Source organism: Carassius auratus, chromosome 21 (assembly GCF_003368295.1).
Source record: "Carassius auratus strain Wakin chromosome 21, ASM336829v1, whole genome shotgun sequence".
In the NCBI taxonomy this organism is placed as follows: Eukaryota; Metazoa; Chordata; class Actinopteri; order Cypriniformes; family Cyprinidae; genus Carassius; species Carassius auratus.
In genome coordinates, this window is record NC_039263.1 from 24,491,932 (window position 1) to 24,518,017 (window position 26,086).

At 35.7% G+C, this 26,086-nt stretch overlaps 1 protein-coding gene and 1 long non-coding RNA gene across 2 annotated transcripts in view; both read left to right on the plus strand.

The window, feature by feature from the left end:
• The window catches only part of LOC113039142 (collagen alpha-1(XXVII) chain A-like), a 47,184-nt gene extending 23,050 nt beyond the window's left edge, over nucleotides 1-24,134 (plus strand). Inside the window, exons 11-41 of the mRNA XM_026197042.1 lie at nucleotides 701-754; nucleotides 2,233-2,277; nucleotides 3,025-3,078; nucleotides 4,579-4,623; nucleotides 5,461-5,514; nucleotides 5,609-5,653; nucleotides 6,926-6,979; nucleotides 7,093-7,146; nucleotides 8,088-8,141; nucleotides 8,279-8,332; nucleotides 8,432-8,485; nucleotides 8,560-8,604; nucleotides 10,708-10,761; nucleotides 10,843-10,887; nucleotides 10,959-11,012; nucleotides 11,322-11,375; nucleotides 12,279-12,332; nucleotides 12,602-12,655; nucleotides 19,480-19,533; nucleotides 19,625-19,669; nucleotides 19,783-19,827; nucleotides 20,129-20,182; nucleotides 20,601-20,654; nucleotides 20,872-20,925; nucleotides 22,009-22,062; nucleotides 22,144-22,197; nucleotides 22,282-22,389; nucleotides 23,549-23,602; nucleotides 23,706-23,813; nucleotides 23,956-24,009; nucleotides 24,084-24,134. Of these exons, the coding sequence (XP_026052827.1) occupies nucleotides 701-754; nucleotides 2,233-2,277; nucleotides 3,025-3,078; nucleotides 4,579-4,623; nucleotides 5,461-5,514; nucleotides 5,609-5,653; nucleotides 6,926-6,979; nucleotides 7,093-7,146; nucleotides 8,088-8,141; nucleotides 8,279-8,332; nucleotides 8,432-8,485; nucleotides 8,560-8,604; nucleotides 10,708-10,761; nucleotides 10,843-10,887; nucleotides 10,959-11,012; nucleotides 11,322-11,375; nucleotides 12,279-12,332; nucleotides 12,602-12,655; nucleotides 19,480-19,533; nucleotides 19,625-19,669; nucleotides 19,783-19,827; nucleotides 20,129-20,182; nucleotides 20,601-20,654; nucleotides 20,872-20,925; nucleotides 22,009-22,062; nucleotides 22,144-22,197; nucleotides 22,282-22,389; nucleotides 23,549-23,602; nucleotides 23,706-23,813; nucleotides 23,956-24,009; nucleotides 24,084-24,134 (1,716 nt within the window). The remainder of the gene's footprint in view (nucleotides 1-700; nucleotides 755-2,232; nucleotides 2,278-3,024; nucleotides 3,079-4,578; nucleotides 4,624-5,460; nucleotides 5,515-5,608; nucleotides 5,654-6,925; nucleotides 6,980-7,092; nucleotides 7,147-8,087; nucleotides 8,142-8,278; nucleotides 8,333-8,431; nucleotides 8,486-8,559; nucleotides 8,605-10,707; nucleotides 10,762-10,842; nucleotides 10,888-10,958; nucleotides 11,013-11,321; nucleotides 11,376-12,278; nucleotides 12,333-12,601; nucleotides 12,656-19,479; nucleotides 19,534-19,624; nucleotides 19,670-19,782; nucleotides 19,828-20,128; nucleotides 20,183-20,600; nucleotides 20,655-20,871; nucleotides 20,926-22,008; nucleotides 22,063-22,143; nucleotides 22,198-22,281; nucleotides 22,390-23,548; nucleotides 23,603-23,705; nucleotides 23,814-23,955; nucleotides 24,010-24,083) is intronic.
• Nucleotides 24,135-24,487: 353 nt separating this feature from the next.
• LOC113039230 (uncharacterized) lies at nucleotides 24,488-26,009 on the plus strand. The gene is made up of 5 exons (XR_003274906.1): nucleotides 24,488-24,501; nucleotides 24,603-24,656; nucleotides 25,472-25,525; nucleotides 25,625-25,678; nucleotides 25,955-26,009. It is a non-coding gene; the product is annotated as an uncharacterized LOC113039230 (long non-coding RNA).
• The last annotated feature ends 77 nt before the right edge of the window (nucleotides 26,010-26,086 follow it).

The following is a 26,086-nucleotide window of genomic DNA, read 5'->3' on the forward strand; positions in this document are numbered from 1 at the left end:
CCTGTGCAGAAACTCCAAATATGACTCACAAAAGTAATAAAACATTCCAGGAAATTCCTAATATGGACAAAGGCATTGCTGTAGCCAAGTAAAAAGATGATATAAAAGCTTTAAATTATCAAATATGAAAAACTAACAATATGCAGTTTATCTAGTTTCTTCAAGCCATCTTGGGTGTTTTCAGAAAATAACATTAATAACATTAGTTTTTGCTGGATGTGAGTGAGTGTTATTGTTGTACCCTGTGTTTGTTTGTGCATGTTTTCATCGTTTGTTCCCTGAAGTGAGCGTATGTGCCCTTGGACTACATTGTGGAGGCCAGCACCATGCAGTCCATGGGCATATACACTTACTTCATGGCCTGCATCAACACGAAGACGTCCATCCGTTCATCCATCCATGACCTCTCCATTCATCTGTCCATCCATGTGATCAGTTCACACGTGGACGTCTGCTGCTGGATTGCCATTGATTATAAAAGTCTTATGAGCTGGGTTTGTTTAATTGCTCTGAAGAGTTTCTATTTTAGTATTTACTTTGTCTCTGATGTTTCTCCTTAAACTGTTGATCCATGACAAAAATAAATCTATGTAATTAATGGGGATAGCATAATAAACAGCCACTTAGCACACACTAGCAACCATTCATTCTTTCTTGTTTTCCTCCAGAAGTATTGAGCTTCTCTCTGTTGTCTTTATAGGGTTTCATAGGAATCCCTGGACTCTTTGGTTTACCTGGCGCTGATGGTGAAAGAGTGAGTCTGTTCATGTTATGACTGATTTTTCAGCAGTCGTGATCATAACACACTCCTTCAGTGGGCGAATGTTCCAGTAAATGGCCGTTGTGCAACACCACTAAAGTACACGAATCTGTTAAAACTCCCACAGATACCTCATTAATGCAACGACATGATGAAACATATGACATCATTGCCTTTTCATAGTCTACTAAACACCAAACACTAATTACTAAACGTATGCTGTCCATTCAGACTCCATTTAAACGCCTGTAGAGTGTAAAGATCAGAAGTGTAAGATAACAATTTTGAAAACATTCTAGAATGTTTCACTCTCAAAGTATCTAACTATCTAAACAGCAATTATTTAATTGTAATATTTGCATACTGATCTTATCTGTCTTGCATAAATGTAGCCTTTAATAGCACATAGACAGTTGCTTTGTCTGATATTATGTATTTTAAGAGTACACTCGGTTATATTTAACCCATCATTTTTAATAGTGTACTCTTATAATATGTAATATCAGACAAAGCAATAGTCACCGTGCCTAGCGCTGAGTTGTATTTAACCCGGCATTGTTTAGAGTGATATATGCACTGAATTAGCAGGTGCAACCATCTCATTGCTAATTCAGTGAATATATCACTCTAAAAAATGCTGGGTTAAATACAACTCAACTAACTATATACAGTAGTATGCAATAAAACAGTATGTTATATTGCATACTACTGTATATAGTGAGTGCTGCAATGCTTAATGCATTTAATGATGTTCAAAACAAATAATGGAATGTATTTTCTTTCGCTGTTTTTTTTTTTTATCAATATGGTACACAATTATCCCATTCTAGTCTTTGTGACAAACAAATTAGGTCAGAAGTAATCTAAAAGTAATCGAAAAGGAGCCAGATTACGTTGCCTAATATGTGTAATCCAGATTATGTTACCAACTACAATTTTTTCCATGTAATGTGTAATTAGTAATGGACTACAATTTGTACGTAATCAACCCAGCACTGTATATAGTATATGGGTAAATGCTGATCCTTGCTTATTCTTACAAGCACAAGGTGTTTCCTAAAGAAAAACAAATGCAGATCTCGTAGTGTTCTAAGTGTAGTTCTAAATCCTGTTACAGTTGTTAGTATGGAAATAGATTAGTTGTAGTTTTTTTTAAATCAAGTGCTGCCCACTACTGGTACAAAAGATGTATGACAGTAGATCCCATCATTAAGATGTGTGTGTGTGTGTGTGTGTGTGTGTGTGTGTGTGTGTGTGTGTGTGTGTGTGTGTGCTTTAAGAGTGGAAACTACTTCCAGCTGGTTCTGGCTTTCAGCTGAGGGTGTTTGGATGAGTCATATGATAACAGAGTGTACACACACACACACACACACACAAACAATGTAGAATTCTTCTTTCTAATGGTACAAGGTTTTTAACTGTTATTAGCATTTATTTACTGTCTCTTTCTCTGTCTCTCTTGTCTTTTTCAGGGTAGTCCTGGTCCACCGGGGAAGAGGGGCAAGATGGGTAGGCCGGTAAAGTTTTGTCTCAACATACTTTATAGATACAGATGTGAATTTTCTGGAAGCATGTGTGAGAATGTAAAAAAAAAAAAAAAAATAATAATAATATAAATGATATATGTGTGTATATGTGTGTATATATATATATATATGTTCTCATTTTATGGTATTGTATGGCCCTTTCTTGTAACAAATGAATAAAATGTTTCTCAAAATGAGGCCATTATAAGCTGCCTGCATAAATATTTGAAAATAATAGTTTATTAATTTGTAGTTATTTTTATGTGTGTCTGAGAGAGAGAAAGAGAGTTTGTATTGTTCTTTGGATCACACACACACACACACACACACACACACACTAAGATGCAGAATCAGCCATACTGAGGTTGTTTAAATCAGCACAACCTTTGACATCTGTTGAGTCAGCAGGGCTCTGAGTGATGTCATCATCAGTAGAGCTGTTGCTCGTGCTTAGGTTTATTGATTTGAACAGTCGTCCTAATCCACTTTTTAATGGAAACATGTAGGAAAGCAATATGATAAAAACACTCAAAAAAAAAACTAAAGTCACCACATACTGATGACCTGGCAATCACTTAGAATCCCTTAGCAACAGCATACCAATGGCCTTGCAGCAATCCAGGAACCCTAGCAACAGTGCCCTGGCAACCACTCACAAAGCAGCTTTAGTTTCTTTATTAATTGTTTAAATGATCAGTGAGTGTGATAGTGATGTGTTGAAATGTCTCTCTCTCTCAGGGTTTTCCTGGTGATTTTGGAGAGCGAGGCCCACCAGGACTGGACGGGGAGCCAGTGAGTTCAACATTTGGGTTTTCATGTGGATTCTTTTGTCTTTTTCTTATAAACCAGATAAAACACTCACAACAGAGCTGATGAGAAATGCACATGAACACAGTGTTTGCAGGCTCCAAAACAAGCAGTGGAAGTGTGTGTGTGTGTGTGTGTTCAGGGTGAATGCCCTCAGCATCCGTGTTTGTGTGAGTGTATTTCCGGTATCTCGGCTGAATACAATTTTCCACTCACCACTTATGTGCAAACACACACACACACACACACACACACACTATAGAAGTGTTGTAGCTTCTGTACACATTTCTTTAACCTGGTATGAAATCCAAATTTAATTTGTCAAATACAAACAAGGCTGTGAATATAATGCTGAATATGCTGAATATTAATAACTTAAACCAGCCTAAAGTAGTTTGCTGGTTGTATGTAGTCTCCCAGCGTGATCATACTGGTCTGGTTTACTGGATTTTATTATTATTTTTTATTTATTTATCATTTGGGAAATTGTTAGATCCTGCAATTTTGCCCACTTGAATTTATTTAATTAATTTATTTAATAAAATTGTTTTCATTTATTTCATTAAAGAAGGTGTTAGATCATGTTATTTGTCGGCTGGCTGACTTGGATTGATTGATTGATTGATTCAAGTATAAATTTGATTTATTTATTTTAATAGGGAAAGTTTTAGATTATGTTTTTGTCAAGGGGATTTATTTGTTTTTTATACGTTTTCTTATTCATAGGGAAGGTGTTAGATCAAGTCTTTTTGTCCAGTTGAACGTATTTATATCAACAGGGAAGGTGTTTTGTCAAATTATTATTTTTTATTTAATTAAGTGTAAATATTTCTATTTATGTATTTCAGTAGGTAAAGTGATAGATTATGGATTTTTGTGGATTTTTTTCCTTCCCAGTAGTATTTATTTATGTATTTCAGTTATTTATTTTTTCACTTAGATCATTCACATCGAATCTGTCCTTAGGCCATATATACTTGATGATAATTGTTTTGGTTAAGTAGTTGAACAATGATCATTCCACAAAGGCTCTGATTGGTTGGAGTAGGTGACATTATACCAGGAAGAGTTTTGAGTCAAATCCCGCCTCTTTTTCACCTGTAAATATGGGGACTGTAAAAACAGGAAGTTGAAAGTCCTCTCATTTCCTGTTCTCCCTTTCCTGAAAAGAGGAGTGAAGTGCTCCTTTCATCCTTTCATCACACCAGGGGAACGAGAGGAAATGGCTCCGGCACGCTGCTACAGAGCCAACAACAAACCGTCTCTGTTTCTACAAAAACACTCGCACATTCTCGCTCGACGACACACACTCGTTTGAACGGCAATATTGATACCTCTGAATATGAAGAGAGTGCATTTACACAGCACGTATTATATACGACACACTCAGAGGTGCATGCATGTACTGACACATGAAGAACTAGCAGTCTGTACTTGTTTCAGAAGGAAAGCATAATGCTCTGTGTGTTTCTGTGTTTATCTCAGGGTGTTATAGGAGCTCCTGGTCCTCCTGGTGTCCTTGGTTTGATTGTAAGTTAAATGGTTAATTTAACTGTATTTTAGGGACCGATTTGAAGTGAGATGAATCTGACATAAACGAGACATCTGAACAGGTCTACATTTGAAAAAACAAATGCTTCATGCATGATGAGTAAAGTTTTTTGTTTAATGCAAGTATTAACACTAAGCTAGGGTGACCAGATGACCTCAGTGACAAAAGCTGGTGAAGATTTAGAGCTTGCTGAGGTTATATGCAGGTGAAATACAATGTATTTCCTACAGTTTATAGAGGTTGCAGAATATAGGAAATCAAAGAACCATTATTTATTACAAAAAAAAAAGTTTGAATGCATAGGAATTATAGAAATTATTAACCTTTCTTCAGCAAGGATGCATTAAACTGATTAAAAGTGACATTTACAACGTTTCAAATAAATGCTGTTCTTTTGAACTTTTATTCATTAATCATTCATTAGAATCATCTCTGAAGGATTATGTGACACTTTAGTAATGATGCAAAAAAATCTGCTGTGCATCACAGGAATAAATTACATTTTACAATATATTCAAATAGAAAACAGCTATTTTAAACTGTAATAATATTTCACAATATTACTGTTTTTACCGTATTTTTGATTAAATAAATGCAGCCTTGGTGAGCAGAAGAGACTTTCTGAAACATTAAGAAATTGTGCTGAACACAAGCAATAGTTTTGCAAGCATATTTAAAGTTATAATTAATCATTGATACAAACCACATCCCGCCTGTAACATTGTCAGTGATGTGTGATAAGGCTGGTAAGATTTTATCAGGATGTTTTGGACACTTAAAAGCACACACAGCACTCATTCCCGTCTCTCCTCCAGGGTGATATGGGTCCTGTCGGGATCATCGGTTTGCCAGGACCAAACGGACTGAAGGTAAGTCATGCACATATGAAACCCACTCATATCTCCATCACTCACAGCCACTTTAGCGTATATGTTTGTGTGTGTGTGTGTGTGTGTGTTCCAGGGCGTCCCGGGGAACATGGGCGAGCCCGGACTGAAAGGTGATAAGGTGATCTGAATACTCTGTTATTGGCCTGTTTTACAGCAGCATGTGATGGAATTGGCCACCCTGTGTTACGCATGTTTTAAAAGCTCCAGCCTTAACTAGTGTGTGGTCAAAGAGATTTTCTTTTGGTCAGTTAGAAGAACATTTTATATTTAAGGTACAGACACAAACAGGTTTTCTCTGTGTTAGTTTGTGAGAGAGAGTTGTTTCTTGGTTCAAAACATGTTGAACTCTATTAACAGCTCTTATTGCATAATGTGTATTATAATAGTTAATCATTTTTTAAATAAATGAGTAAATAAAAAAATGCAGTTTAATAAATAATATTGTTTCATTTATTTATTTATTTATTTATGCAATACATGCTATTAACAGACAAAGTGTTGATCATGGCATAACGTTGATCATAATGGTCAGTAATTTAGTTTTTTTATTAATAAATGCATACATTTTTAATAAATAAACAATATTTATTTATTAAAGCTTTAATAGCATTGTGTTGATTATTTTGGTCAATTATTTAGTTTTTTATCAAATGAATACATTTTTATACATTTTTACATGAAAAACACTTTAACCTGTAAATATGTTTAGATAAATACATGCACATGCATTGGAAGTGTTATGATATTATTGATTGGTGTATTGATTATAACTGTCAAAAATAACATTTTAATAAGTAAACAATATGTATATTTGTTTTAATAAATAAATTGATAAATAAATGCACAATGATTGAAAGTCTATAGGGCCAACAGTCTGGATGCATTAAAAGTGGAAATGCAAAGCTTGCATTTTTTCCCTTTCATTATTCATTAAAATTGTATAAATTGTAATTTAGCAGTGGAAATACTTTAATCTGTGAATGCATCATGCAACAGTCTTTTTATCTTGTGTATATAATGCAGAAGTTAGAAAAAAATAATTTGTAGGTTACATACAACAGATTCTTAGACCTTAGTCCCTTGTCAGCTCATGCATTATTTAGTGAATGTACTATTGGTTTACCACCTTCCATGATTTAAAACTTGAGATAGGTGTTGAAATGACTTTCTGTGAGAATCAACGTTATGCTATAAATGTTGTCTGTGGAGCTTAACCCGCATTAAATCTGAATCATTGCTTTAGCCGTTTATGACTGTGTGTGTTCAAATCAAGCTTCTTCTCATACTGCTATTATAGCGTGGAAACATAATTGACCTCACCCTAACATAACCATCACTTTCTCTGGTCTCTTTTCTGGCTCTTTCTTTCTCTTTCACTTTCCTCTCTCAGGGTGACGTTGGGCTTCCCGGAGAACAAGGGGAAATTGGGTTCCCAGGAGACAAGGTATACCTTCCATGTTCCCCTGTCACATGTCTGGTGTTGTGATGGATCTGGCCAGTTACTCCTGAATGAGTGTTTGTGCTAATATGAGTGTGTTTTATCTTTGTTTGTTTCAGGGTGTGCAGGGTTTGCCAGGCTTACCAGGACCTCGTGGAAAACCAGGACCACAGGTTTGTTTCTGAACTGTTTTGTATTTCGTATGTATATCTCACTCAATCTGAAAATTCAGTCATCATTAACTGGACTCGGTTACTCATGTTGTTCAACAAAGTGTATGATTCACTTTCTTCTGTCTAACACAAAAGCAAAAATTCTGCAGAATTGTATTTGAATTGAGTTTTCTTTGTAATTAGCTCCCATGAGGAATGATGCTTTTAGTTTACGGCATATTAAGAGTCACATTTATGGTGCTTTAAGTCAGTTTGGAAGCTTGAAGCCTAATCGTCCATTCATTGTAATTGCATGTAAAAGAGCGACTAGTACATATCTTCAAAACCTGTTCTATGGATTGGAGTTGTACATGGGAATCTGCATGTAAAAGTTTCTTGACTTTTTCTGGTTGTTTGTTGTCTAATGGTGATCTTGTTTTAGTGTTTTTTTTATGTTTGCAGTTTAAAAAAAATAAATTTGAACTGCGTGATTTTAGAGCCTGCATTGAAACTGTAAACTGCATTGTAAATATACCTTTTCGGGTGAAAAACTGCACTCACGACTTTTCAAAAATATGTCACATTTTATGCAAAACAGTTGTTTTTTTGTAAATTATTTGCTTTCCGGAATGACATGATGATATGTCATTCAAGAATTACTTTTTTTTTGTTGTTGTTGCCATAATTAAATATTTTAAAAAAGCAATACAACTTTGTAATTGAACTTCAATTTCTGCATAAGTATTTATTTTTCTGTTTTTGTTAATCTATGCAGATTTGTTTGTTTTTAAATACATAATCTAAGAGCAAGTGCAAATTTTGGATATCAGAAGTTGTTCAATTATCAGCACTCAAATCTGAGCATGTATAGGTCCAGAGTGCAGTATCAGTAAGATCCAGTGATCTGAAGGTTCATTTTATTTCATAGTGTATTTGTCCTGGTGTATTTGTGTGTTTTGAAGGGCAAGACAGGCGAGAGAGGGCCCAGTGGATTACCAGGCCCACCAGGAGCCGAGGTATGAATCAACATGTACCACTGAAGCTTTTGTGTGGCTCAATGTGTTGCACCAGCTTGTTCTAGTGATGATGTCAGCTAATATACTGGATTCTGATTGGCTGACGTACTCATTGATTTGTGGTTAATCCTTCGCAGGGTTTCCCTGGTGACATCGGTAAACCTGGACTCAATGGACCCGAGGGCCCAAAGGTGTGTTGTTTTAAAGGAAACCTTCTAAAACCTAGTGCTTTTGATATTTTCACACTTATTTTTACAGCATCATTCTGTTGACAAATGTTTTCTTCGTAGGGTAAGCCTGGAGCCAGAGGTTTACCTGGACCTCGTGGAGCAGCTGGACGAGAGGTGTGTGTTGTTTGCTATTAGCTCTAAGTGCTTTAAGTAGACAACAATGAGTTAATCTTGATTTTATTTTGTAGGGCGATGAGGGTCCTGTAGGACCACCGGGGCCAGTGGGACTTGAGGTGAGTTGTGAATCTGCGTATGAAAATCTCCCTGTTTTTGCTGGTTGTTTATTATTATTATTATATTTTTGTTTATAGTAAGGTTTTTTTATTTGCAGTTTTGAAAACGTAAATCGTAAATGTGTCATTTTGATGTTGTTTTAGGCGCTTTAAAGTTGCACTGATGATGGTGTTGCATTTTGATCATTTTAGACTGTTTTGAAATATATTAAAAAAACAATACAATATCAATTTATTTATTTATTTATTTATTTTTTGGGGGGGGGGTTATTTTCTTTTAAATTAATGGTTGAAATTTTTATTTCATTTTATTTTATTTCTATTCATATGTAATTTTTTATGTAAAGCATTACCTCTAGCATTGCTCTATAAAAATAATAATAATAATAATTTAGATAATAATTTAGCACACTGAGATCACGTGACGTCTCATTACACACAGGTTTCATTCTCTTTATGCAAAACGATATTTATTTTTCTCTTTCTGGCGCAGTCTATTCTGTCGTCATCATTTTTCTTATAACAAATTGTTTGCAATTTTGAATTTTGTGAATTGGATATGTGTGGTTTAGATTTATTTAGAGGCCAGTTGCCTTGATTATGGTATTGCATTAATTAATTAATTTAAAGCTGTATTGCAAATATACATTTCTGGGTGAACTGACCTCAGAACCTATCAAAAAATATATTATGCAAAATCTATATATTTAAATGATTTGTGGTTGAAAAATGACCAAGAGTCCATTGGCATTTCCATATTCTGTGAGAGCTCAGCAAAATGTGCATTCACCCAATTGACCACAAGGTGGCGCTATAGTGGATTTCAATTCCGAATAGCTTTAATCATGTTTAATATATCAATATATCAATAAATCCAGCATCGTAAAGCAGGACGCTCAGAGTCCGCTGCGAACAGCCTCTGTATTACATAACATTCCCGCTCTGTCTCTGTTTTCCTCTTTTCCCTTCTCTGTCGTTCCACTTTTTCTTGTTTAACTGAACTCAGTGCTTCTCTGGCACAAACTCAGAACATTTCTGGATGTTCTCCATCATTCTGTCCTCAGACAGGTATCTGTTTTCCTCATCTCTCTGTGTGTCTCTGTTGTGCGGTCAGTAATTAGATATGTCTTGGTGAGACTTTCAGTATGTTCTCTGACCGCAGCTCTTCTGCATTAGTATGCATACTCATGAATAGCTCCAACATAATCAAACAATCAAACATGTGCCATATTTAATGGATGAATCTCGTGAAGAAATCTCATATTTCAACAAAAACAAAAAGTAAAATCACATGCTAATAGTACCACTTTTGAGTGGCTTAGCTAATGCATATTAAATTTGCATGACTGCAAGTCAAAAAATTAATTCTAGAACATCATCTTGAAATAAATTGAACATAGTGAAATTCAGTTAAATAATGTATTACAGTATATATTATATTTTTCTGTGTAGCAATAAATAATATTAGAAAATAAGTAATATAATGTATTATAACTGTGGTTACAGTTAATAATGAGATCATACAATATATTATAATGTCTATTCCAATGCATAATTCATGCATTATATAAAGGCTTTAAGTAAAATCAGTTTCTTTTTATTGTATTTATTTTTTGTAAAACACATTTTAAATTTACTTCTCAGTATGGAATAAGCTATATAAATTAAGAAACAAAAATAGTATAGATGCATTATATTTGCATTATAACTGTTGTTATGAGATGAAGCAATGCATGGTAAGTTGCATTATAAGGCATAATTATTGCATAAAGAATATATGAAATGCAATATATATAAAGGCTTCAAGTAGTAATTGAATTTCTTTATAAATATTATTTAGCATTTTGTAAAGCATTTTTAATTACCACTGTATAAAATGTGTTATATGTATAAAAAATAAAAAACATAAAAAAAAATCAAGATTTTAGATCAAATTATGTTCTTAGGCTTCATTTTTTTAATGCAAAATATAATATGTTATCACCCCCCATCCCCCAACCCCCACCCCCCGAAATGAAAGTGTGTTTATATGTACAGCCTGGTCTCTCATCATTATTTGTCTCCTAAGTAATGTTCTCTTCTCTGTCTGTGTTGTTTTTCCAGGGTCTGATGGGCAGTCAGGGTTTCCCTGGGGCTGCTGGACCTGAAGGGGTCAAAGTGAGAACATGAGAAGAATATAAACACACACAAATCTCGTCCACACATGCGGTCACTCAAACTCTCTCTGATGTCTTTCAGGGCGAGCAGGGTGTGACAGGAAACGCCGGACCCATGGGTGAGAGGGTGAGTGCACAGACTGAGTTATGGCCTTTAAACACACTTTGACCCTCACACTGATGATGTTGTGTTTGTAGGGTCTCGTTGGCTTCATCGGTCCTGCAGGGGAGACTGGACTCGCTGGAGAGAAGGTAAGACACACCTGAGAGCAGCAAATCAGCATAGTAGAATGATTTCTGAAGGGTCATGTGACACTGGAGACTGGAGGAATGATGCTGAAAATACAGCTGCGCATCACAGGATTACATTACATTTGAACATATATTCAAACAGAAACCTGACATTTTAAATTGTATTAATATTTGACAGTCTTATTGTTTTTACTGTATCTGTGAATAAATAAATGCAGCCGTGGTGAGCAGAAGAGACTTCTTTAGAAAAAAAAAAAAAAAAACACATTTAAGCCTTTGTGAAAATGATCTGTTTTGTGGTTTACTAAGGGTGATCGTGGAGAGATGGGATTGCCTGGCCCTCCAGGAGAGAAAGGATCCACGGTACGGCACACATACACACAAATACCACACATCAATTCTTAATATGCGCTTCCTCCCTCATTCTCGCTGTCTCCCATTATAAATGTTGTTTAAAAGAGGAAGAACTGTTCATCCTACAGTAGTTACCTGGCCCACTTCTTTCCAGTCATCAGCTCATGTGTGCTTTGCACATGTCTAGAATATTATATGGGTAACAAACATAAAAAACATACCACAATATTACCATAAAAATAGACTGTGGAAAAGTACAGTAATACCATGTTGTTTTCTTGACATACTGTATGAATATGATAGCAGCCATTAAATGCCTAATATTACCTAATTAGGGGATGCTGAGTGCAAAAGTCATGTAATTTATTTCTTTAACGAGTATGTTTGACTTGTGTGGGCTTTGTATTAGCTTTAATGCATAAAATTAGACATAAAATAATACCTTCAGAATCATTCATACATGTACACATCAGCTGAGAATTTAATAAATAGTTATAAAATACTCAGATTCAGACAGGAATAATGTGTTGTTTGTCGCCGTTTTTCTGCTGATTAGGGGAGAATACAAGACTTCTTCACTTTATAAATGTGATGATAAGCGTATGGAATCTATGATGTGCTTGAGCAAAACAGAGGCACCGTTTTTGGAATCAGCAGCCCAAAATTATTATGAAACCATTTGTGGATTTCATTCAGTGGAAATGATGCAGGGTGGTGTAATCATGACATACTATAGAAGATATCTCTTTGTAATATAGTATTTATTTTAGAGGTTTGCAGAAAGCCTATCCCAGCTGAACACCTCTGGTGTGACTTTAAATCTAGACCTTGAGCCAGAAACCAATGACTTGTACATACTTTATGTTTTGTACGGTGTGTGTTCGTGTTTTACATGTTTCCCATCACTTACAGGGGCACCCAGGAACCCCAGGAGAGAGCGGCCCACCAGGACCACCAGGCAGTCCAGTAAGTCAACAGCAGATACTTCAGATAGTTTGGATGTTAAAAGCAAGCTGATGGCAATACACAGACATCATCTGCTGTCGTTACATCACTGTACTGTCCGTCAGCTGTCAGACACCTCTGTGTAATCTTCTGTGCTTGTAGTTTGGACGGACAAAACAAACAGATACAGAACAGACAGTAGCAGTGAGAGAGACAGGAGCCAGTCTGCCTGACAGTAATCCTGAAAAGAAATAAAAGTCTGCATAATTAATGGTCTTTTATTTTTATAGGGCCCGTCGGGATCACGTGGACCCATCGGCTTGAGAGGACCTAAAGGCAGAAGGGTAAGTCATCAGGGCATCATGAGTGGAACTCAGTTTTTTTGGTTTTCTCTACAGTAAAACAGGCCAGGGACTAAACCAGTGGCTTTATGATTATAAACCACCAAACCCAACATTTCTGTTATAGTTACTTTAATGGGTAGGTTAGTTGGTTTGTTAATTAGAAAACTGGTAGCCTAGTTATTTGATAGATATATTTTAATTATTAATTTAGTTTTAGTGATTTAGATTCGTAGTCAGTTAGTTAAAGTTGGTTAGTTAAACTGATAGGTTAGTCATCTGTTAAACTGATTAGCAGGTTAAATTGTCCAATAGATAGATTCTTAGTAATTTAACTTGTAGAAACTAGTTAGACCAGTTAAACTGGTAGACTAGTTAGTAATCCAATAAATATGTTCTTTCAGTTAAACTTAACTAGGCTAGTTAAGTTATCTGTTAGTAGATTCTTTATTAGTTGGTTAAGATGATAGGCTAGTTAGTCATCCAACTGATATATTCATAGTTAATCTGGCTGACAATTTAAATCATTTAATAGATCAATTTTTTATTTTGTAGTTTAGTTAAACTGGTAGACAAGTTAGTCAATAAATATATTTTTAGCTGTTTAAACATTAATGGGTTTTTTTTAATTACCCTAGTTATTTAACTAGCTTTTATCTGATAGATCGACTGTTTGTTAGTTAGTTAGTTAGTTAGTTAGTTAGTTAGTTAGTTAGTTAGTTGAACTGATTAGGTTAGTTGATAAATAGATAGATGACTAATTAGTTAAACTGATTGACTAGTTAACTTGTCAGATAGATAGATTCTTAGTTATTTAGTTACTGGTAGACTAATTAGTCATCCAAAGAATAGATTATTTGTTAGTGAAACTTAACTTCTTTTAAAGTTAGTTGCTTAAACTAGTTAGTCATCCAATAGATTTTTTCTGAGTTAGATTGGCTGACAAGTTAAAAATCTGACTGATAAATTCTTAGTTATTAGTTAAGTTAGGGGACATTCACGTATCGCGCCTAAAAACGCGTGGAAAACGCTAGGCGCGCCGCTTTTTTCCTTCTTTCCAAAGCGCTCGGGCAGTTACGCTCCTGAGGCGTCTGCCTTTGCTAAGCAACCATGACGTGCTCTCTCCATGTAGACGCGGAAATTTCAGCAAAAGATAAATGGATTTGCAGCACTAAAAATCGCTCGTAGTAGCGCTGCTACTAAATTTATTTCAAAATGGCAATCCATATACAGCTATGAACAGCTGTTACTTCATCTTGGCTGAGTTTTCAACGTTGTTATGGGAAAGGATGAAGCTGATTGGTTAGTTCTTGTCACATGACCCGCGGTGCGCTTGCATCTCTCTTCAAAGTTGAGATGTTTTTAACTTGATGCGGTGCGGACGCGCCTGGAAAAAGCGGGCGCGTCGCACCGCGTCGCACCGCGTCGCTTCCATTATGAGCGCGCATGCCGCGCGCCTACATTTGAAATAACGAACTTTCGCGCGCGAAAGACGCGATATTTGAACGGCCCCTTAAACTAGCAGACTGTAGTCATCCATAAATAGTTTCTTAGTTAAACTTCACTAGGCTAGGTTAGTTTAACATATAGTTTCTTAGTTAGACTGGCAGGCATGTTAGTCTTTTGATAGATTCTTTGTTATTTAGTTACTATGATAATTAGGGCTGTAGTATTCGAGTCCGGTCTTGGACTCGAGTCCGGACTCGAGACATTTTTCTGTCGTCTCGGACTTGTCTCGGACTCGTTGCATTTGCACTGGGACTTGTCTCGGACTTGGCCATTGGACTCGCCAAGTCTTCTAGTTGGTCTTGACCGAGTCCAGCAAAAAAAAAAAAAAAAAAAAATTCTCCTTCAAAACAAAAACACATTTGCATGATTTCGTGACTGAAAACGTGTGGAAAACGCTAGGCGCGCTGCTCTCCTTATTTCCAAAGCACTCTGTAATCTGCGCTCGCGCTCCAGTGGCGTCTGCTGTTGCTGGGCAACCATGACCCGCTCTCCATGATGACGCAGAAGTTTCAGCAAAGAATAAATGGATTTCCAGCACTAAACATCCCTTGTAGTAGCTTTGCTAATAGATTCATTTACAAAATGGCTATCCTTGTACAACTATGATCGTCTGTTTCTCCATCTTGGCTTAGCTTTCAGTATTGTTCCGGGAAAGGATGTTCATGAGCAGCGGTGCACTTGCTGCGACCTGAAAAGTTTAGATGTTTTTAATTGAATTTTATACCTGTTAGATTGTGTTTTATTTACGTCTACACCCAGATAGCCTTAAACGTACCCTTTACAATAATTAAATACAAATTATTGTTGTACAGTATATGGGGTTGCAAGACTACTGATTTCTGCTAGTAGATATTTTTAAGAAAAAAAGGCTTGAGTAACTCGACTACTCGTGGTTCATGCTATTGTAAATGAAAACACATTAAATAGTTTTTTTTTTTTATCAATCAACACATATTTATGTATAGTCTTATGCAACAATTACATATGTACATTTTAAAAACTTTATAATTATGAAATTACATATTTAAATTTTCATGTAACAGACAGTATTTGTATCTGTTACAATCACAACACTTTTCGTATCTGCATTCGGATACAACATCATACAGTTACTTGATAAGACCCTTATGACTTTTTATATATATTTTTTTCGTAGTTATCACTGAACAAGTATATCGTGTTAAACTAAAATAATTATTAATTTTTAAAATAATATTTATCATGCAAGCAGAGAGATGTAATTACAAACGTTAAGTGATTATTTGAACACGACTGGATCCATTCAATGCGCACATTTTCATTACGCAGAACACTTTAAGCGAGTCTTAATGTTAATGAACTTCACTCAACAGATGTGTGTGTTCCGCGCAAACCAGCAAAAGGTAAAGATGCAAACATGTAGGACAAGTATCCGTGTCTAAGCTGATTATTAGCCTACTCTTGAACTGATTTGGTTTTTGAGAGACTGAGATGCGCAATGCTGCTGTTTGATTGGTGAGCGCGCTGTGCTTATTCATTCGTTTCACATCGTAGCCTAAGTTTTAATTCATTGCCCTTTAAATATATACAAATACTATAACGTGTATGATGTATTATTATAGGTAAAATTACTCTTGCAACGCTCTGATTTCTGAGAGATCTGTGTTTGATTTGCGCTCTTTTCACTCATAAAGTTTACATTCATTCACTTCTGGCGCTGATGCCCTGGCTCACCTGTTATCTAGCAAACACCAGACTGTGGTAGCTTCAGTCGAGTATTCAGGCAGAATTATTCCTTGTCCGTTTTTCGTTTTTTAAGCCATTAACCTTGCCATTCCGAATAAGGTATTCGGCTTCAGGCACAACCCTAATTATTACATTACATATTTTATTTTTACATGTAACATAGGTCATATAGTAACAGCTCCACGCAATATTGTAATTCTAAAATTCACATCGTACTTGCCAACACTTTGTATGCATTATGGTTAATACATGCTGGAGTAGTCGATTGTTTCCGACAGTGCTCGACTAGACTATGCAAGCACTAGCACAGTATGACAAAAATATTGCTGTATTTATGTGCGCATGCCCAGTAGAGCCAAACCTACTGTATGCCTTCTAGCTTTGCTGCGCGCATTTGTCACATCCCGAGCTTTGCTTGTGTCTGTGCACTGTGCCAAGGCATCAGTCATATACATTTTTGACCACAGACATGTCAGCAAAAGCAGCATTATAAAGTAAATAAAATGAAAATAAAGTACATACAAATAATTTGACCTTACAGCTCCAAACTCTGTTCTAGAGGGCCAGTGTCCTTTATAGTTTAGCTCCCAGGGTCGGACTGGGGGTAAAACCAGTACTGATTACCAGGCCCAAAAGGAAGAGAGGGCCCTTGAAAAGTATGAATCTGAAATATATTTTATTTTACCTGGATATTTTCATGAGTGGGGGCATGGGGGTCAATCAGGACTGCCTAAGCATAGGGCCCGGGATCTTGTGAAACGCCCCTGTTAGCTTTAACTCTAATTATACACACTTGAACCTAATCAAGCTCTTACTAGACACACTAATCTTCCAGGTGTGTTAAGGCCAGTTGGAGCTAAACTTTTCAGGACATTGGCCCTCCAGGATGTAGTTTGGAGACCCCTGTCCTACAGAGTTTTTACTTTGCACATGCTTTTGATCATTATAAATAATAAAGTCAAATTATTTTCTTAGAATAAGAGATATGCTGTCTCTCGCATCACATACATTATCAGTAGTTAGGTGTTAATGTGTGGTTTTGAAGAAGACCCTTTTTTCTCTCATTTGGACTCGGTCTTGACTTGGACTCGAAAATTTTGGACTTGGACTTGACTTGGACTCGAACCTCTTTGGACTCGGTCTTGACTCGGTCTCGACTAGTCCTGGACTTGGACTTGACTTGGACTCGACAAAGCTGGACTTGACTACAGCTCTAATGATAATCTAATTATTTGTCCGATAGTTATTTAGAATTACTTAATTAATTTATTTTAATTGGTAGACTAGTTAATGCCTAGTTAATAGATAGACAGACAGACAGACAGACAGACAGACAGACAGACAGATAGATAGATAGATAGATAGATAGATAGATAGATAGATAGATAGATAGATAGATAGATAGATAGATAGATAGATAGATAGATGGATATACTATAAGTAATTTTGGTATTAATCTTTATGAATGTGTGTCTGTGTGTTCACTCTCAGCTATCAATCACAGAAACACCCGAGACTGTGTTAGCTCACACACACTTGAAAACACACACATGGTTAATAACCAGCAGAATCAACATGAATAACTGGAGAGAAGACTGAGCAGAGGGATGCAATGGAGAGTTGAGTGTCTGTGTGCCGCGGTCTGGTCTTAGTTAGAGCCCCTTACTGAGTCCGTAAATCAAGTTGTTGTCCTGATGATTTATTAATTCAATGGTGGGGATTTAACCCCGTTTTTTGTTTCCTGCCTTCATCACTGAGAAGTTGAACAGGCCAAAACAGAGTAGCGTGTATGTGATATGCTGACAATTACTTAAGACTCTTTATATATCATTGTCTTTATTTAAAACAGAAATACTTCATACAGGCAAAGGTGAAACTGTAACTAATTCATCAATGGTAGAAAAAAGCATTATTTATTATACATGCATTGTTGTTATTGTTTTTTGTTGTTATCCCCCTTCTTACATTTTAGTGATATTTCTATTACTTTAGATATTTGACCAAAATCCCAACTCTTTTATTTAAAAGAAATTCCCATAGACGTACTGAAGAAGGAACTTAAGACTTGCTGAACATTAGGCCATGATTCTGACCTATTTTCTGTATATTTAAGGTTCAAAGTTCTCTGTTTAATGTCCTAATTTCTTCTCAAGTTCAGTATGGTATCAGCACCTCAGAAAGACATTCACAAACGTTCATGTGTCGATGTATGTCTGTATTTGAAGCATACAGAAGAAGATCAGATTTACTCTGGTTAGATAACAACACAAGGGACTTGCACAATGACGTCGTTTGCGGCACTAATAGGTGCTGAGAAGTAATGAGCCACTTTATTTTCTGTGGTTTATGGATGTGTAACAAGATGTCCGGAACATTAATAACAGTAGTAACCCATATGATGTTTTCCAGCATATTTTACTGAGTACCTTCAGACAAAGAGAGTGTGTGCCAGCTGGCAGAGCCTGTGTGATGATATTGTTTCTTCAGTCTGATGTTTTTTGGCCGGACGCACATGCCATAAGTTACTGTAATTATCAGCGTGCACATGCATTCTTCGAGAGGGAGCGAATGTGTGTCTGGTCTCTTGATGAAGTCCTTGTGTTCAGATGTCTTCAGATTACATAGACGAGCCAAACCGCTGTTTGTGATGGTGAAGAAGATTCGCTTGTTAAGGATTGTGTAGCATAAATGTGAGATTTTGATGTGCATCCAGACAAAGACAGATGGAACACAGTTCTGTGCCATGCTTAGACCCTCAAGAGCCTCTTATACATTGACCTACATGCACAACCCCAAAAAACCCAACTTATCCCAGACATCTAAAGCCTACAGTGTAGCGCCCCTAGCGTTTGAAGATATACTTGTGGATTTAAAGAATGTGCGTTCTGCTGCACTGCTCATATTTTTGCAGTTCAGGCCAGGAGAGGGTCAAACATGCTGTTTGGGATGTCATAAGAAGGATTAACTCATGGATATTATTGAGACTATGCTCAAATATATTAATTTTTTTTATTAAATAGTCATGTAAGTATTCATGATTCAGTGAGTATTTCTATAGTAGTTTTTATTTCCAAGTGCAAACTTTTTACATGTTATTTATACATAAACACATAAAGTGCTATTTTTATAAAACAGATAGTTCCGGTCCTTGATTCTGATTGGCTGAGCCACGTTCGAAGCCGTTTTAAATTATTCTACAAACATACACTTTGTTTACATTTGTGTGTTGCTCAGCAACCACTTTGTTACAACCACAACTGTTTTTGAGGAACTACATTGTTTGGCGCAAGAATACTGTTTTTATTAATATCATTACACTTTATTTGCTCCGTTTTATTTGTGAAACCTTACTACGTATGAAGAAAAACCGTTTTATAAAAGCAATAAGCCCTGTGAAGCCATGGTTTATGCCCCTTAGTTGTTATAAATTCACTGTAAACCACGGCTTCACGGGCCTTAAAGCTTTATTACTTGTCGATTCTTTGTAATTATTTATAAAATGTGCAAGAAATTGTTTCTAAACCAGTTTTTGTTCAGTGTATTAAGACATCTCAGCCTGTTATTTAATGTGCTGATTTGCACCTCTGTTTTAGGGTCCTAGAGGTCCGGACGGTATGCCAGGAGAACTCGGCGCCGAAGGCAAAAAGGTGAAGGCCGCTGTCCTCCAGAGCTCACCTAGTGTCCAAAGATAAATCCCGTGCACATTTGAACATAACTTTCATTTATGTCTCTTCACAGGGTCCTGATGGTCCTCCTGGAAAAATCGGTTTCCCAGGACAAGTGGTAAGATTCCCGCTTTCACATTCTGTTTCTGATTGTGTTTCTACAGTAACTGCTGCCATGTCTCCAGTCATTTCCATGGTAACAGTTTCTACGTCTGTCCAATCTCTTTGCAGGGCAAGATCGGGGAGCCTGGGGAGGCGGGGCCAAAGGGATTTCCGGTTAGTTTCTCTACTGAAATTTCTTTACTGTATTTTTCTCTATTATACTGCATATTTTTAGGGCTGCCCTGAAAAATGTAATATATTCATGTAATAATAATTCATATTATTTGTAGAGAACATTTCATTAATACAATTCAAGTCACGGGTCAATTATTTTTTTTTATATATGTAAATGTTATATTATTGTCTTTTTCAAATGTTAATTTATTATTATTAATGATTTGTTATTATATTAATCATTGATTTATTTATTTGTTGCATCATTTAATTATTTATATTAAATGTTGGACTTCTGTAGGGCATTCAAGGGCCATCTGGGGCTACAGGAGACAAAGGCATCGCAGGGGAGCCAGTGAGTGATGCTTTATTTATTCACAGAAACACTTTTCCCAGTGTTTTTTTATGTAAACTGAGAGCTGGAAATCTGCTTTGCATCCTCTGGGTATTGAGCAACTCTAGAAGATGAGTTTTGATTGTCTTGCTCAGCCCTGAAATATATAGAATAATCGACTTCTAATGAGAATTAGGTTCATGAGCCTTTCTTGGCATTCTGTTGTCTTTTGTAGTTTGTTAAATGTTTGTGATTATGTAGCTGTACAATGTAAATAAGATCTGCAGTATTTCTTCCAGTCTTTGAGACTGTACATACACATCTGCTTCACAGTTTGACTATTTGGCTTCAGATAATGGGAGAATGTAATGTTGAAATGTGTGTGTAAATGTGTGTGTGTTTGTATTACTAATAAATGATTTGTTTGTTTTGGGACCAGGGACCTCCAGGGCCCCCAGGAACACTCGGGCCTCCCGGAAATCCAGGGCCAAAGGTAATACACACATACACAAACACACAACTTCTGTCTGTTTTGGTTCTTTTGATTGTAAATGATACTGAGATTAAAATGATTACCGTTTAATCCTGTTTGCACACTCTGTCATACTTTATAACTGATTAATAAATGTAATTTTAGCTCATTAATCCATCTGTTTTGGCACCAAAAAAACCTGGAAATAGAAAAAATGTATGCTCTCTCTTTTTCCCAGGGCCCTGAGGGAAAAGTTGGCGATCCCGGACTTCCAGGAGAACCTGGAGAAAAGGTGGGATAAATTGTGGGCTCTTTAAACTGACTGCATTTATATAAAAAATTTTTTTTTTTAACATTATAAATGTCATTAGTGTCACTTTAAATCAGTTTAATGCATCCTTTCTGAATAAAAGTATTAATTTCCTAAACTTTTGAGTCAAAACTGTTTTCAACATTGACAATAAAAACAACTGTTTCTTGAGCAGCAAATCAGCATAATAGAATGATTTTTAAAGGATCATGGGAAAATTCAGCATTATATTACATGAATAAACTAAATTGTTCAATATATTAACATTGAAAATACTCATTTGAAACTGTAATAATATTTCACAGTATTACTGTATACAGTAATTTCCTGTATTTTGATCGAAAGCCTTGATGAGCAAAAGAAAAACAAATTTAGTTATTCCAAATTTTCTACTAGTAGTTCGTATATTATTTATACATGCTTATTTGGGCAACCTTGAAGTTGTTTTTTATTTAATTAATTGTCTATTTTATGTTTATTGAACTAAATAGAAAAGAACAAGCAGCAGTTTTGAAAAAGCTCCATACAACGCTATAAAAGAAATTGAAAAAAAACCAGCCCATATAACATTTAGTTAGACTTCTGGAGATTGCTAATCAACAATTTCCTCCTTTTCCTGCCCATTTGTTGGGGAAAAATAGCTACTTTTAAGAGCTCTGGGTCCTATTTTGTATCCTATTCACGAAAAGAGCCTGAAATTATTGTTTACCCATTTCCCATAATCTTCTTGCTCGAGGTGCTATTATGCTGCACTAAATAACTGTTGCTAAATCTGCTTTTGGTTGGCAGTTCAAGGCCCCAGTGAGGTTCTGTAATGAGTAGCACAGCGCATGTGTCGCAATCGCAGTCTGAAGAGGAACCATATGACTATATTTGCATTGTTAAAGTTAGATAATGTCCGCCTGCGCTTGGCAGACGCAGATGTGCTGTCACACGTCATTGGTCATAATTGCTGTTTGGCTGACTGGACTTGTGTAATTAAATAAAAGGAACATGAACTTGCTAGAAAGAATAAAACTGCCTGTGTGTCCGGACTCTTATTTTGTCTTTTCATCATTTTTGCAGGGGTCACTGGGGGCTGTGGGGAACGCTGGGGCAGCAGGACTGATCGGAACGAGGGTGTGTGTTTTATACATCTGTGAAACATGGATTTGATGTATATGAATGCACAAAAACATCATTTTGGTTTGTTTGCTACAGGGAGAACCGGGTTTAGAAGGAGAGGCTGGCCCGGCTGGCCCTGATGGTGCCAAGGTAATCAAATATTCACATCTCTTCAAAAATACATTATTTAAACCACAAAAAAAATGTAGAAAAAAAAATGTGTTTTTTGAACAGGGTGAGAAGGGTGACATGGGCGGAGAGGGGGAGCAGGGTGTCAGAGGTGACCCGGGAATCAAGGGAAAAGAAGGGCCGATGGGCGACCCTGGGCTTACTGGCGTCAGAGTGAGTGATGCAGATGTGAACATCACACTCATACTTTACTTTATACATCAAAACACATCCTGCAAACAGGGCTTTCAGCTAGTAAATGAAACAACAGTATACTACCCAAAAAGTAAAACCCAAAAGATTAGGCAATCTTAAAATATACATATGAATAAAGATTCCAATATTTACAAATTATATATATATGTTTAAATCTGCCAGGTAACCTTTGTAACAGTGGTCGGTTAATGCCTTTGGATTATGATCAGTAAAAATATATAATTTTTTTGCATATTACAAATTACATTTATCACTAAAAACATTTTTTTTTTTTTTTTGAAAACTAAATTGACACAAATCTCAACAAGTATGTCTAAAAATGACTTACAGAACCCTGGCCTTCAGAAAAGTTATTGCATGGGGAAAAAACTATTTTAGTATTATTTATAATATTATTGATTAATATAGATTATTTAGAATTATATTTTCTATTTTAACTTGTTTATTTAATATTTATATTTAAATTTTTAATTGTGATTTTATCTTAAGTTTTATTAATTTAATTCAATTTTGTATTAATTTATTACATACTTTCGTTTTAATAATTCAAGTTACCTCAACTTAGTTTCCAAGACAGATTTAAATTAAATTTTCTAGTTTTCTAAGTACATTTTTTTACACTATATTATATTAGATTAATATGACAAAACCAGTTTTAAGTCGCTGGGGTATATTTGTAGCGGTAGCTTAAAAAAAACATTGTATGTGTCAAAATTATTGATTTTTTATTTTTGGTCAAAAATCATTAGCATATTAAGTAAGATCATGTTCCATAAAGATATTTTGTAAATTTCCTACTGTAAATATTTCAAAACTTAATTTTTGATTAGTAATATGCATTGCTAAGAACTTCATTTGGACAACTTTGTATATGATTTTGTATTTAGATTTTTTTGCTCCCTCAGATTCCAGATTTCCAAATAGTTGTAGTTCGGCCAAATATTGTATTTTATTGTATTAATATTTCACATATTATATTTTACTTTAGCTTTATTTCAGGTAAAAAACTATTTTAATAGTTTTAGTTATTTTAAAAATAACAGATACAGTTTTGTTTTGCTAATTGATGGTGGGGTTGTTTTCGTTGCTTTCCCTCATTTGTGCATGTGTGTTTAAGGGTCCTGAAGGAAAGCCTGGTAAAAATGGTGAGAGAGGGAAGCCAGGGTTTAAGGTAAGACATTCCAGTTCAACATAACATTTTGTTTGGTTGAAGTTATGCAATTATCTTTAATCTATTAAGCACAGTATTGACTGTACTTTCACATTGCCTGCAGGGTGCCAAAGGTAATATCGGCCACCTGGGAGAGACTGGAACCATGGGAAAGATCGGACCAATCGGTACCACCGGACCAAAGGGCTCTCGAGGAACCATCGGACATGTGGTAAACAGATGCATCAGTTCTCTGCTTTTAACCTGCACAAGAAACGTGTCTACCTCTCCTTCTCTGTCATCTTTGAGCTATGAATTTAGCTAAAAAGCACAGTAAATTTGACATTGACTTTAACTTTCCCGCTGTGTCCCAGGGTGCTCCCGGGCGTATGGGGATGCAGGGAGATCCGGGAATATCAGGATACGAGGTGAGTACTCGCATCAGTGCTCTGATTTATCAACTCAAGTCCGCTAGTGCTTAAAAGCTCTTTCTTTCTCTCAGGGTCACAAGGGACCTCAAGGTCCAATAGGATCCCCCGGGACCAAAGGGTGAAAAGGTAAAATGTATTATATAAATTTTGACATTGTGACCTGCACAATAACGTCACCCATCATGGTTGAATCTATGCTAGACGTGGACCTGAATACCTAACAACTAGGTTTAAACTACATTGTTATTACCTGATAAGTGCTTTTAAAAACACAATGTCAAATGAAGAATTAAAACTGAAACCGGCATCAATAATTATTATCCAATATAATATATTACCATATAATAATTAGGCACATCTAATCATGACTGCCTTGAATCAGTTTTTCTGTGAATCATCTGAATGGTTTCCGCATTATGCAATGTTTTTAAGGGTGCACAGGGGGATGATCGGGAAGGTGGAGGGTCCTACTGGTCCTCAGGACTCCGGGTGAGGTCCCTCTTTTATTATCCTGTTTATATCTGTCTGGGATTTCCTCTAATTTCATTAGCGATATTTGCAGCTTGATGCATGTGTTTGTGTATTTTCAGGGTCCAGTTGGAAAGCGAGGAGACAGGGGCGAACCGGGAGATCCAGGATACACGGTGAGATAAGAAAGACCAGTATTGTCTAACTTCATATGAAGTGCATTAGCTAAGCTGCTTGTGCACTGTCAGCGCACACCATCATGTGACCGTTTCCTATAATAGATTGTTTAAAGGCAGTCTTTTATGGTAATTGCTAAACATAAAAAATATGTTATAGATCACATGAAGATACTATTTCAAGACAGTATCTGACTAAAATTACCACCAGCAAAAATATGGTTTGAGTGAAGATGTATGTGTTTTAATAGATAAATGATAGAACTTTGGATAGCGACTATATACAATATTATTAGCAATCCTTGTTAAGGAAAGCATCAATAATATTAAAACATTGCTTATACTTTATACAGATGGTGAGATTTTCATGATCAAGCACCACTCTTCAGATTTTCTCCACAAAAAATATATTTAAATTTTTTTTTTTAATAAAAAAAGAAAATATGAATAAATAAATTGTTATTAATTTATAGATTTTCTTAAGTAACCTTTTATATGTAGTTTGATTTACATTGTTAATCTTTTTTCTTTTTGTTTGACAATTATTCTTTCAGTTCTTGAATCATTTTGATAATTTAGTGTCATTGCAATAATATTATACTTTTATTACATTAGTATATAAACTTAAAATAAAATGAGAAATGTCATAAACGGTAAATATATATATATATATATATATATATATATATATATATATATATATATATATATATATATATATATATATATATATTTTTGTTGTTGTATTTTAAAGTCTATTTTATTTCTCATGATGAAAATGTTTGAATGGTTTTATCTCTGTTTTGTATATGCAGGGTCAGCAAGGTGTTGATGGTTTTCGAGGCAAACCTGGTGCTCCTGGTCTACCTGTGCGTATAATATGATATCAGATCTTAATTACAGACATGCCTGCTCTCAAATATGCACAGAAGAAGAAATTTTTTTTTATTTTTGTAATGCATTTTTAGGGTGATCCTGGTCCACGTGGAATACAAGGCCCTAAAGGATCCAAAGGAGAACAGGTAATGCTATGATTGCAGCTCATGTGTGTGTTAGCATGTGTGCATATCTTCTACTGGATTTCAGATTTCATTACTTATGTTTTGGAATGGCAGACTTAAACAACATGTGGTAGAAATCAGAGTCTTGTCACATACTTCAGCAATAAGGGCTAGATGTGTGTGTACAGTACGTTCGTGCTGTATGTGATTACTTCTATGCCTGTGGTTTTCGTCTTGGCATTGCTCGTTTTTCTCACATGCTTTGTTACTCTCTATCACTTCCTCTCTGCCTCAAAGGGTCAGAAGGGTAAACAGGGTCACCAGGGAGAGCGTGGCAGCAGAGGCACACCGGTAAGAACACACAGCTCTTTTGTTTTTTAGGGTGAATCTCACTAAGAAATAAGGGTTAATTATCATTGGTGTAAAGTT